This window comes from Micrasema longulum, unplaced genomic scaffold (genome assembly GCF_059751315.1).
Source record: "Micrasema longulum isolate JH-2025_06_02 unplaced genomic scaffold, ASM5975131v1 h1tg000201l, whole genome shotgun sequence".
Taxonomy (NCBI): Eukaryota; Metazoa; Arthropoda; class Insecta; order Trichoptera; family Brachycentridae; genus Micrasema; species Micrasema longulum.
In genome coordinates, this window is record NW_028277406.1 from 240,551 (window position 1) to 253,814 (window position 13,264).

Below are 13,264 nucleotides of genomic sequence, written 5' to 3' on the forward strand. Positions count from 1 at the left end.
ACATTAACATATAAACCATGTTTTTTAAAGAGCTTGAAGATTACAAATTAGAAAAAAACACACACGAGTTATGAAAAAGAGCTTATTATATTTTTATTTTGTAGTCAATTATTTGATATTGATGATGAAAATTGATTTATCTCATAAATATGGCTACCATGGATTGTTCCAAACAATATCCAAAAGCTTATATTGTCTACAACTTTTACACATATGACGTGTTTGATTTTGACTTTTAAGGCTGAAAAAGTTATTGGCTTGTTGGCGTATACCGACGACTTCAAATACCCCCACAATACTGTTAAGAGGTGTAAAACCATAACATTGTATAAAACTCTTCTTTTAATAAGTCAATGGTTTCACCTGTTGTATTATATATGGCACCATCCCGTTGAAACCAAATGTCTTACGGACTATATATTTCCGTACTTTTGGCATACAAAATTGTTAAGCGTTGCTCTGTACCGAATTCCTTGATGGTGAAATTTTACATTTTTGAAGAAGTACGACGTATAATGCCTCCAGCCTACAATTTGCACTAAACAGAGCATGTTTGAGTTCATCGATAGTTGATAGACCGCCTCTGGATTAGAGTCAATCCAGATGCAAGAATTGTGCTTATTGACAAACCATAACGGCAGAAATGAGCTAAAACGGTCTACAAAAGTTGACGGTAAAACAGATCGACTGAACAATGATTTTAGAAATAAATTTCTACAATTTGTAAGCGCTGATCGGGCATTCGTCTTTTCACAATGAGATGACAAACAATACTGAATGCAAAACAGTTATCAGCTGTTAGATGTGAGCTCGCTACTATCCGTGGCCCTGTTATAGGTCCTGTCAGATGTACAGATCTGGTGGCTTCCAAAAAGAATTTCAAGGCTTTTAAAACGTTTTGTAATAATTTCGGCGAATTGATCATGTCCAATCAATTTATTTCCCAATCAGTGAAGAATTCACTTACCTCTTTTCTCAATCCAATGAAGTACATATTATGTACTTCAGAATTGTTTTCCTTCAGCACAAAGATTCTGAGGCTACCAGATTTCAGAGAGCCCCTTCGGGTAGCTTTTTTCATTTGACAACAAAGTGGGCACCGCCAAGGAGACTTATGTCGTTAGATGCGGTGTGCGGTATGTGGTGGGCAAGCTGCTATCAGCTGTAAGATTTCACAGTGAGACCATATTAAAAAAAAAACCTATTGAGAAAACATTACTTTTACGTTTATCAGATGCTTTGGAATCAACAAACCAAATTAATATTAAAAAATTATAACTAATTTATAAAGCGCTTTTTATATGATACACCAACTCAGGAGCGCTGTACAATGAAATGTTAATACATATTCGCATTAAACTATATTTACATTATTTACAGTTTTTTAATGTTTTACGTTTTAAGTAGTAGCAAGGAAAAATATTTCAATACAGTGATTTTTTGTTTAAAATCTAACAGAAATATTACATAAAATAAAATAAAAATGTGTATTTGAAGAACTAAATTTGTGGTTATTCATTATAATGATATAAGTTTAAAGCAACTTTGTTTTTAACCACTTATTTTCTCTACTCACCGGTCTCCAAGCTACAATACTTCCTTTGGTCCACTCTTGTCTAGTTTTAATGATCATATCTATCTCATTTCAAACTTTTCATCTTTACAAGAATACCATGACAAAAATACTTGAATTACTCGGTTCACATTTTTGATGTAATATTTAGTAATCAGTTTTAAAATAAAATTGAGTAAAATTCATTTGTTAACTGTACGTAGTTATGCAGAAAGCAGCCAGCCATAGAAAAGTGAAACTGAGATAATATCACTTTTGTAAAAAGTGTGAATAATCAAATCAACATAACAGTTGGAATGATTTTGACTTTGACAAATTATAAACAATTAATATATTAGTTTTTTTTATTTTTCAAACAAGCATCTTATTACACATTTGACCAGTTTCAGTAGTCATTTAAAAGTACTGTAAAGTTTTTTAGAGCTGTAGGTGTTTTTTACAAATTAAAAAATGCCGCTTTTGAGATCGACACTATTTTTAGTATTACAATTTTTTGTATGAGAGCAGCCTGGCTGTTTTAAGCAGAACATAAGATTGACCCTACTTTACCTGATAACATCAATATCTCATTTTTTCAAAATTGTGGACTGGCTGCTTTCTGCATAACTGCGTTCAACTATAAATTGATATAGAAGTTCGCATAGCTTTAAAACCGGTGGGTAGAAATATTACAATTAATAAAATACTTTATTTTTCCTTATTCCTTATTTTTCTATATTTTTTCAAAGTTTGTCTTTTGCCTCTCATTAATTAGAATAATGCTTATTTAAAAATGCGTATTTTTTCACAAAAATAATGGTGTTACATTAATAACCAACACTAGGGCTTCTCAATCAGCGGATGGGCCCAAATCTTTGCCGCGACGGGGCCTCAAGTCGAGACTATTGCAGTTCCGCTCTAACAAGGGGTATGTGGTGGCAATCTATGGGTTAACTGATTATGGGTAGTAAATACACTCTATGCAAGTCAAAACAGTAATCAAAATCATTTTTCAACAAATAAGATGAAATGAAAGAGGATTCAATAAATGAATCGGTGATTATTTTAACATTGTGTATAATGTTTTGTTTTTAACCCTTAAATAGCTGTAATATTCACGAAACTGTAAAACTGCGTTTGTTTGCAAAACAATAATTCACAAAATGAAAAGTGATTTTGTAATGCAACTTTAAATCAAATAATCAAATTGAATGAATACAAACTGAAGAACATAAATTTATTTTATGTTGTAAGTTAAGGTAAAATTAATGTTTTTTTTTATTCGATACTGACGGCGTCGTGGTGTGTAACAGCTAATGAGCTTGATATTTATCTAGCTTCTATTTAGAAGGTTCCAGAAAATAAAATGCTTTTTTTCTCAAGCCTGTGCGCTCTGTGCCGTGCTCAATGATTTTATCAGTTATTAATATGAACTTGTGGTGTTTTAATATTATGCACATATAAATATTTGTTCTAGTTTATTTTTCTTGTTCAAATTTTTTTATCGTTTAAGAAATATTGTCATTTTTGTGGTTTACCTAAATATGTAAATTTTTGGGCCATTTTCAACCAGTTGTAAATAACTTACAATTAGAAAATGAAAATCAGGTTAAGGTAATGTGGTTTGAACCTCAGACCTCCGATTCGCGAGGCCGCACACTAGTCATGGGACCACCGACCAATTTTAGTCAAAAATAAAACGCACTGCACACCATACATAGTAAAAAAAAAATTTTGTTTTTTTTTCAGATAGCTTACAAATAATAGTATTATTTGGTATTCATATTCAATGCGAGTTTTTTTTATTACGCGACACGGAAAGTAAAAAATATCATATTCAAATGAGAATTTTTTCTTTTACATTATATTTTTTTCAATGTATTTCACGGCAAAGTCAACAGGAAGCGCTTAAGAAAAATACCTCGCGTTTGAAAAAACAAATTGTAACGGGGTGAAAATACCTGGGTCGTAATTTTTTCTGCGCTAGAACTGTTTGATTTACTGTTTTGACTTCCGCCAGAGTTTGTCCTTGTCCCAGTTTCTGCGTTTTGTTCTCTTTTACTTTTGTTTAACATTCTGAACACATATGTAAATAGATCTGTCCCCTCCCTTCCCCGCTTCCACGAATGTAAATATAGTTCTGGGATACTTTGGCGGCGGCAGAAATTTGGAGGCTGTTCGCTGACTTACGAGGACTTGTCGCTAACAATAAACTTTTCGCATTAAATATACATTTCGCGATAAGAGTAAGATTGTTTGGCAACGTTGATCCGGCGCGCCTGAGTTAACACTTGGACATATTTGATAATCGGGCGGATCATTTTTAACACGCGCGAAATGTAACTAACAACGACAAAGTTTTCGGACAGCCTTCATTCGTTTCACGCTAGCCCTGACATTTTTTACACTGTTTCGCGCTTTTCCCTCTTTCTTCGTTTCGCCGAGTCGATGACCGCCTCGATTTCATCTCGCGGAGAACTTGACTGTTCGAAAACTTTGTTCGTCTGCTTGGTTTTATTTCGATTCGTTTTATCTCCGTCCGACATGTAAAATAAGCGTTACGAGACACGATTTCTCCATCGTTTTCCAATACATATCGGAAAAAAGACCGCTCGGACAAAACGGTTGTAACTATAAAATGCAGATCTGGCGGAGTGGAAATAATGTAATCTAGAAATGGATTTTGTTTTCAATGAAATTGAAGACTTTGAATTGCTATTCAATATATTTTTAGGAGAGTGCTGTCGTCTTCATGTCCTATAATGAAAAAAAAAATCGTATTTATTTATTTGATGATTGATCATAAAATTAAGGTGACCTCACTGGGGTTACTCGTACCGAAGACACTTAACAACGTACTTTTAAACATATTTTTACGTGTGAGAATACATAAAGAAGACTTAATATACTGAGATAATTAACAAAATGTTTTGACAGTTTTGTACACAAGGTATTTATGGTTATATTTAATTTATGGATACATTTATTATTCATATTATAATATTTTATATAACGCCAAATAAAAAATCACAAACATAACATAAACGATACAATTGTGGAGAAATTGATTCAATATTGGTTTGGGAAAATGAGACAATTTATTAAACTTCTATCTAGCTCCGCTTTTCATTTTTTTATAGCCTTTTTTAATACTTTCTTGTTACTAATTGTATATACTATACATCAGGGGCGTGCGGTGGGGTTTTTGATTAGGGAAGCAATTAATATTCAAGTAATTGGTACATAATAATATACACTGCCCTTAAGAAATTAAAGGCAAACTAAATACTTTATACATATGATTAGAAATAGTAACAATAATTGTACGTATCTAGTCATAAATTGTGATAACAAATCAACCAACTTCACTTTAATTTATTTTACTATAAATTAATGCGAAGTATTTTGTGGCAATATATTTTATTTACTAAAATGCAGTGAAACCAAAATATATATTACCTTGTAAAAAACATGACTTTTCAACGAAAAAGAATTGGTCATTATTTGAACCCGAAAAATCAACATATGTGGTAGATTATAAACTTTTTTCTTATAAAAAATCAACATTATATTAATGTTATGTTTGAATTGATTTCTATATTTTACCTTGTATTTCTACTCTACTACAAAATAACAATTAAACTATTATGTCCAGCGCCAAAATACCAAAATCGCATCTCTGTGCTGCGTGGCGTGGCGCGGCGTTGCGTTCGCATCGTATGTAAACTACATGGAAAATAATGTATTGGAATGTTTCGACTGCTTCCGTTGCCTAGTGAGATTGAAGTCTGCCCCTGCGCCCGGACTGCGCGTTCAGTACGGCGCTGGAACGGAATTTCGAATATGCTTCCATCGCGATCGTTCTTTAAATCGATACGCAGCCAGCCGGTAGTAAGTACTCACCGATCAGTACGCGCATGACAGCGCTGGTAAATGGATGTACGGAAGGTTACGTTGCTTTTTAACATATTTTTATAAGGCGATAGTAAAATTCCTTCACAATTTATCCCGATTATAAATCAAATTATTATTTCATAATTTGTTAATAGTAATTTAAATGTTTGGTATTATGACTGATAATTAATTTATTAAATATGCTATTTTATAAACATTATTTGCCAAAATGTAGTGGAACTAATGGTTCCATGCGTTCTATGAACGGATCGCGCACGCTTTACATATATATTTTAAGCGCACTGTATAGAAATTGACTACGAAGTTTTTATCAAGTCATGGTAAATTGAATAAATTTTTTTTTTTTTTTAGCATTGTAGATTCCGCTTCGTGCTGCCGCAAATATTCTAATCGACCTTCTGAAGGCATCCTGTAGTCTTGTTCTTTTCTCGCTCTCTACGATTACCGAATGGAGCTTTTTGCTACTATCCGTAGTCCTGTTATAGGTCCTGTTGGATAAACAGGTCTAGTGGCTTCCAAAAATAATTTCAAGGCTTTTAAAACGTTTTGTAATAAAAAAATATTTTAAAAAAAAAATGCAACTAATAAGTACAAAAAATATTTTTTTACTCGAGAATATTTCATAGACCCTTATTAATTCAAAATTGTAAAAAAAACAAAAATCCTAAATTGCTGTTTTCAAATCAATTGATCTTGAAAATCACCGTTTTCGCGGGAATTTCAAATAAAAAATTATTAAAAATTTTTATTCTACCAATAAGTACAAAAATAATATATTTTACTCGAGAGTATTTCATAGACCGATATTAATTCAAAATTGTAAAAAAAATTTTAGTGATATTTCCGTATTGCTGTTTTCAAACCAATTGATCTGGAAAATTGACGTTTTTACAAAAACACCGTATTTTAAACAGTGAAAACGAGGTACCTACGATTTTTTTTAGAAATATTTAAAAATAAAAATTGTATGGGCGCATACACATAGAATAATAAAATCCAATAATAATGTTCTAGAAAAGCGTTATACGTCATAAAATAATAAAGGAGAAAAAAATATTCCATAATTAGTGAACGCGTATATGTTCATGTGTGTATGTTTGTGTATGTATGTATGGTATGTATGTATGTATATATATATATATATACATACATATATATATATGGATGTGTGTGTGAATGTATATGTATGTATGTAGTATGTGTACATTTATATACATTTTGATTTCTTTTTTAATTGTTTTATTATTTCTTCTTCTTCTCTTCCTTCCCTATTTTCTCATCCCGGATCCTTTCACCCCTAGCGAACTGAACGTTGTGTTCTTTTTTAAAAAAATTCCATATGAAACACACAATTAGTCTCGTTATTTGTTGTTATTCTTTATGTACTATTTATTCCTATGACTGTGTTTGTTTCAAAAATAAATAAATAAATTAAATAAAAAATAATTAGTTGTATTTTTTTTGTTTTGATCTATAGTTCTCTTTATACTATAGAACTGAAATAATTATAAACCAAGTTTTACACAACGAATTCGAAATTCCGACGGCCTCTGTGATGTAGTAGCTAAGTCACTTGCTTCAAGCACAGAGGGTTCCGGGTTCGATACCCGGTGAGATCACATAAAACAAATGTGATTTTTCTCAAACCTGGATGCTTTGTACTGCAATTGGGCCTTCCAGCTTGTTCTGTGAGGTTTTTTTATGCACTACAGCAAACCGTAAATTTTAATTACATTGGTTTATTACTGAATTTCTGTGTTTTCTCAGGGAATATAACGGGAAAATAAAAATTATTGTGCAGATTTGTTTTTTCTTTTTTAAATCTGTAGAATTGTTTTTCTTTGTTATTCAGCTTCAGAAAGCATCACCCTAGTTGAAATATTTGCATGCCAGAGCTATACCTATATATGCTATTTGCCACAGTTCTTTAGAGTTGAAGAGAATGTCAAAATTTATTGCTTCGAGACGACAAAGTCTCAATATTCCGTATCTGTCAGACACAAAACTGAAGATTTATTATTTTTCTCAAATCCAAGAAAACGTTTTGTGACGTAACCATATATGTATTCAAACATACATTGATCGGGTTTCATCCCCCAGAAGCTTTGTCAAGCTTATGAAAACGATGCGTTTATTTTGAATCTCTTTATTTAAATAAATTCTTCGATCTATCAACCGAGTTGTCAAAAGCGTGAATTTTTGTTTTATTTTTTTAAAAACCCACTTGGGTGTAAAAGAAATATTATAAAGTCTTGTCTAGTAATATATGATTTTCTAAATATTTCATCACTTGAGGGTACATCTAGGTATTTAAAAACTAAATTTGATGGGGGTAGATTCTAGGCTTTTTAAATATAATTTTAGCGATTGTTTTTTTGATTGAAAGGATGTAAAGTGGCCACTTAAACCAGCGAATGACAGATCATACGCCCTGTAGAAGTTAAGAGTTCTATATTATCTTCCCTCAATTGTTCTCTTTCATTTCTTGTCTACAAAAAATTGTAAAAATGTAAAATATTTTTGATAAAAAATAATCTGTCAGATTTTTAATTTCGGTAGGAACCTACGCAAACAAATAAATTAACAATTTCGTGTACATTTAAATGAACACTGGGGATGAAAGTAATTTAATAACCATTTTTTTCTCATTTAAGGGTATTTGTTCTGGTTTTTTGATTTATTTTTCAACATTGAATTAGTTTGTTTTGTGTATTTATAATTATGAAACAAAATTTGATTAACGAGCAACAAAAACATATTTATTTGGTTTTTTTTAAATACGTTTTATATTAATGAAGCTGGAGACACTTTTTGAGGATTTAAGAAATGCGGTCATTGGAGTTAATAACCCGTTATTGATTAGTGATAATTTACACTTTGTGTAAGATTCACTATTTTCCTACACACATCAATTCAGGAATTAGTGAGGTGTTTTTTTATTTAGTGTTTTTTTTTAAATAAAAAATTGTTTGTTTGAAAACCCTTGACGTACAACTTAAAGATTTAAATTTTCAGACCATTTCCTAAAAGTCGTAAGTAACTTGTGCTGAAATAAATGGAATTCGAGTTGTGGCAGAGTGGGCAGAAATTTGAACCTCGGACCCTAGATTCGCGAGTTCACGATACTACCACGGGACCACAACCCGGTTCATTTAACATGACAAAAACCAGAAAAGCTAAAAATTACAGAAGTGATATGAATGTATTAAATAATTAAAACTTAATGCCTTACCTCAGATGCGTTAGTTAATTAATGTACTCCATTAGAAGCCGCCAAGAAAATTAGACGTAAACCCATATTTGCGTGATAATAAAATAATTTCTAAATTTTGAAATTTCTAGAACGAGGTAGGCGATGTCTTTGATGTTAGAAAATAACATTGAATTGAGCTTTCTAGATTTCACACCGTAGTAAAAGAAGCTTTTAAAAAGATCCATTAAAAACTTAATAATTAAAGTTTGTTTCTTTATAAAGTCAGCAGTCGGTAAAACGTTTTGAAACTTTAAGAAATGTCTACGAATGACGATGAAATCGAGGCTACATTGACTATGAATTTTAATGTATTATATATGTGTTTAAATGTAATAATAAATGCTAAGTTGTTTATCAATTTACGTATGAATTTATTTGTCTTCTTAAATAATTACATCTGCTCATTAGCAGGTTTAGAGCCATGTGTCAGCATCTTAGACACAACTAATTTGTTAATAACCTAAATTACAATTTTTATGCTTTATTTCAATCTGATGATATTTTGGGTATGTTTCAAAAATAAGAAATTTTCAAAAATGTGGATTTCTTGTCATACGATATCTAAAATTTCGTTACATAAAAATCCAGAATTTGTTTAAAACGATAGAAGTTTTGATTTTTTTTTTTCAAAATTAATTAAGTTGTAATGAAGTAAAGTTCAAACTTTGATTCTCTGACCTGAAATTATCATACTACCACGGAAACTTACAAGAGAATTAAAAATGGACAATCTCGTATTTTTAATATTATTTTGTCAAATTTTTATAAATTATAATTGTCATTTATTTAATTATTGTCTTTTTGGTAAATTAGACAAAAATGATTTTCTTCAATAAAAATGAGTAGTTAAATAAATATTTGCATTCTGATGATTTAATAAAATATCTTTATTTCGTGGTCCAATTCCAATAAATTGTAATAAACCACAGATCTCTGATCCTTCCGCGAGACTAGACCTCAATCCGGTTCTCAGTTGACAATGTACGAGTATCGTTTGACCTTGCAAAAACTCTTGTTGAGTTTACGTAATATATTTTTTAATGCATTTTTGTTAAATGTTAAAGGTATGTGTTCACCATTGTAAGCTACCTCATCGGCGTGTTCATCTTCGCTACAATAGTTGGTCAAGTGGGAAACGTGATCACCAACAGAAATGCTAATAGACTCGAGTTCGAGAGACTTCTTGATGGAGCCAAAACCTACATGAGGCATCACAAGGTATGAAATTTGTAACTTGATTTATTTACTAACTAAAGACCTCGCTTAAAAAATCTCAAATGTAACGATTCAACAATTTTTCATGAGAGTGCTTTAAATGTATACCATGGTTTTACTTTATTTAAAAATAACGATTATATGGACGCCTATGCGTCTATCTGTCTATACAGAGAAAAACATAATCCATTAACATGGTTTTGGAAAATTTTGGACACAATTCAATATTTTTTGAACAAGGTCTTCTATTAGTTGATTTATTTCTCTCTATGAGGAGAGTTCAGCGTGTGTAAAAGTTAATGGAGAGTTTACATCTTAGTTTGCGATCTCAAAAGGCGTGAAACAGGGATGTGTAATGTCACCATGGTTGTTTAATCTATACATGGACAACTGTATGAAGGAGATAGAATGTATGGGTATTGAAGCAAAAATTGATAATTTTTCAGTAAGCTGCTTGTTGTATGCTGATGATGCAGTTCTGTTAGCAAGCAGCAAGAATGATTTGCAATGAAAAGTCTATAGAATGTATAATGTATGCCTGGAGAGTGAATTGGCGATGAACGATAGTAAGTCAAAAGTAATGGTATTTGAAAGGAAGAGTGATTTTACTGACTGCATAATAAATGTAAACAACAAATGTCTCAAACAAGTAGAAGAATTTGTGTATCTGGGAAGCGTGTTTTCAAGAGATGGAAGAGTAGAAAAATATGTTGAAAGGAGAGTGAATGCGGGCAACAAAATAAACGGAGCACTAAGCACAGTAATTGCCAATAAAAATATGTCAATCGAAGCTTAATTGGCAGTGCACAACGTTAAGTCCTAACACTCATGTATGGAAGTGAAACATGGAACTGGCAGAGGAAGGATGAAAGCTGAGTGAACGCGGTTGAAATGCAATCTCTTAGACATATGTGTAAGAAATCAATGTATGACAGGGTTACGAATGATGTAATCAGGCGAGAGAGTGTTAATCTGAGTCAAGTATAAAGATTAAGAAAGGGTCTCTGAGATGGTTAAGATACGTAAAACGAATGGACGACGAAAGAATGGTAAAACAAGTATATATAGCAAAAATGATCGGTAATATGAGACAAAAACGACTAAGAAAGACGTGGCATGATCAGATAAACCAAAATTTTAAGTCTGGTCATGTCAAAAGCAGACAGAACCGAAGAGTATGTATAAAAAAATGTATAAATGTGGAAGAAGCTAGGAATGTATACCAGGATAGACGTGTGTGGCGGTCCATTCTTTCTGTCTACCCCTACGGGGAAATGGCGTAATGGTTGTAGTAGTAGTAGAAGTAGTAATTTCACAGGTTGTGCAAATATCACAAAGGGACCAAAAGAAACATTAAGATCCTCAGAGACTCGGAAGCGTTTACAGGATGAAGTTTTTCTAATTATTATTATTGCCCTAGATCATTTTTGTGTGTACCTGACATTTTCTTTCAAACTGTTCACATTTTTATGTTTTCTGACTATTTTTTTTAAATATTACATTGCACCCCGAGAAGTATAGGTACTGCCGTAAGTCTAAAATTGGCTGTTTCAGGTTGTAAATATAGTTACCACGTTTTGTTTCTCTTTTTGACTACAATGAGGTATCTATAATTTTTTTGAGCAAAATATAGGAATCCCAAAATTCAGTATCTCTTGAAATTAATAACGTAAAATTTTGAGAAAAACGGCACAGTTTTTTTTTTCATATTTTACAGTCAAATTAATGAGCATAAACTACAAAAAATTGGGCATTCAAATGTTCAAATTCTAAAGAGCACTAATAGAATTTAAAGTTTGTTTTTGCTCTTCTGTAAAACTTAATCGGTGTACCTATGCAGTGCCTTATGCACCATTAGGTGCGGAAAGGAAATGATGATAATGTAAAACGTTGAAATGAGACGTACCACAGTGTCTTTCTGGGGGTGTCATATATGTACTTTTTGGTTTTTTTTTATTGCAATTTTACGGATTACTGGCCCAGCTATATTTTGTTTTGTACGTGCTATGTGAGTGTAGTTAGTATTTTTTTTATCTAAATAAACCATGTGTGTTCAATAATTACAAAGACAGCCATCTGTACATCAGAAGTTTTGTCATGAATTGTTGTACTAAGATATACATGGAAAGAACGCAGAGAACATCTAATGTGTCTCTATTCTACCTGCCTAAGTCTAGTCAGAGTATGAATGAAACGTGAGCAAGATTTAATCCAGTGTTAATAATAATAGATCTAGGCATGTATGTGTTTTTTAATGTTTCAGGTTCCCGGTGGCATGAAAAGAAGAGTTCTCCGCTGGTATGACTACTCATGGTCCAGAGGAAGAATCCAGGGAGGAGGTGACATCAATACAGCTCTTGGCCTACTTCCTGATAAGCTAAAGACTGAACTGGCTCTTCATGTTAACCTGAGTGTACTGAAAAAGGTAGATACTATTGTTACTCTATCTTTAAATCCATTTTTACAAATCTTGTCATTATTATTTAGTAGATTATCGTAGATTAAGGCAAGTTTGATGGTTTGATAGATGTTTTGATTTATATATGAATGTTGTTTTTGCTGTAGGAAGTTTTAAAACCAACGTCGGAGTCTTTTAGCACTCGCCAAAGAACCTCAAAACAGTTACAAAATCTCACAAAACAGTACTGTGATGTATTCTTACAGCAAAGATTGCACAACAAATGTAAAAAACGAAAGTCTTGAACAACTAGAAGAATTTGTGTATCTGGAAAGCATGATTTGAAGAAATGGGATAGTAGAAAAAGATGTTGAAAAAAGAGTTAATGCAGGCAAAACAGTAAACGGCGCACTAAGCGCAGTAATTGCTAATAAATATGTGTCAATCGAAGCTAAACTAGCAGTTCGCTACGGAGTTTTGGTCCCAGCACTTATGTATGGAAGTGAAACATGGAACCGGCAGAAGAAGGATGAAAGCCGAGTGAACACGGTCATAAATCAATACCTTAGTCAAATGTAAAGGAAATCAATGTATGACAGAGTTATTTAAGATGAAATTAGGCGAGAGTGTAAATCTGAGTCAGGTTTAAATGATAAGATTAAGAAAAGGTCTCTGAGATGTTTTGGTGATGTAGAACAAATAGGTGAAGAAAAAATGGTAAAACAGATATATATTGCGAGAATGAACCGTATCGGGGACGAGGACTAGCAAAAAAGACATGGCATGATCAGATAAACCAAAATCTTTAGTCTGGTTATATCAAAAGCGGGCAGAACAAAAGGGCATGTACGATTAGATTTATGAAAGTGGAAGAAACACGGAATGTATGCTGAAATAAACGTAAGTGATGGTTCATTCTCTCTGCTTACCC

General features: G+C 32.1%; 1 protein-coding gene across 1 annotated transcript in view; it reads left to right on the plus strand.

Moving 5' to 3' along the window:
- The window catches only part of Cngl (Cyclic nucleotide-gated ion channel-like), an 88,060-nt gene that overhangs the window by 51,205 nt on the left and 23,591 nt on the right, over positions 1–13,264 (plus strand). The window contains exons 9-11 of the mRNA XM_088243308.1: positions 2,397–2,480; positions 9,785–9,938; positions 12,199–12,360. Of these exons, the coding sequence (XP_088099434.1) occupies positions 2,397–2,480; positions 9,785–9,938; positions 12,199–12,360 (400 nt within the window). The remainder of the gene's footprint in view (positions 1–2,396; positions 2,481–9,784; positions 9,939–12,198; positions 12,361–13,264) is intronic.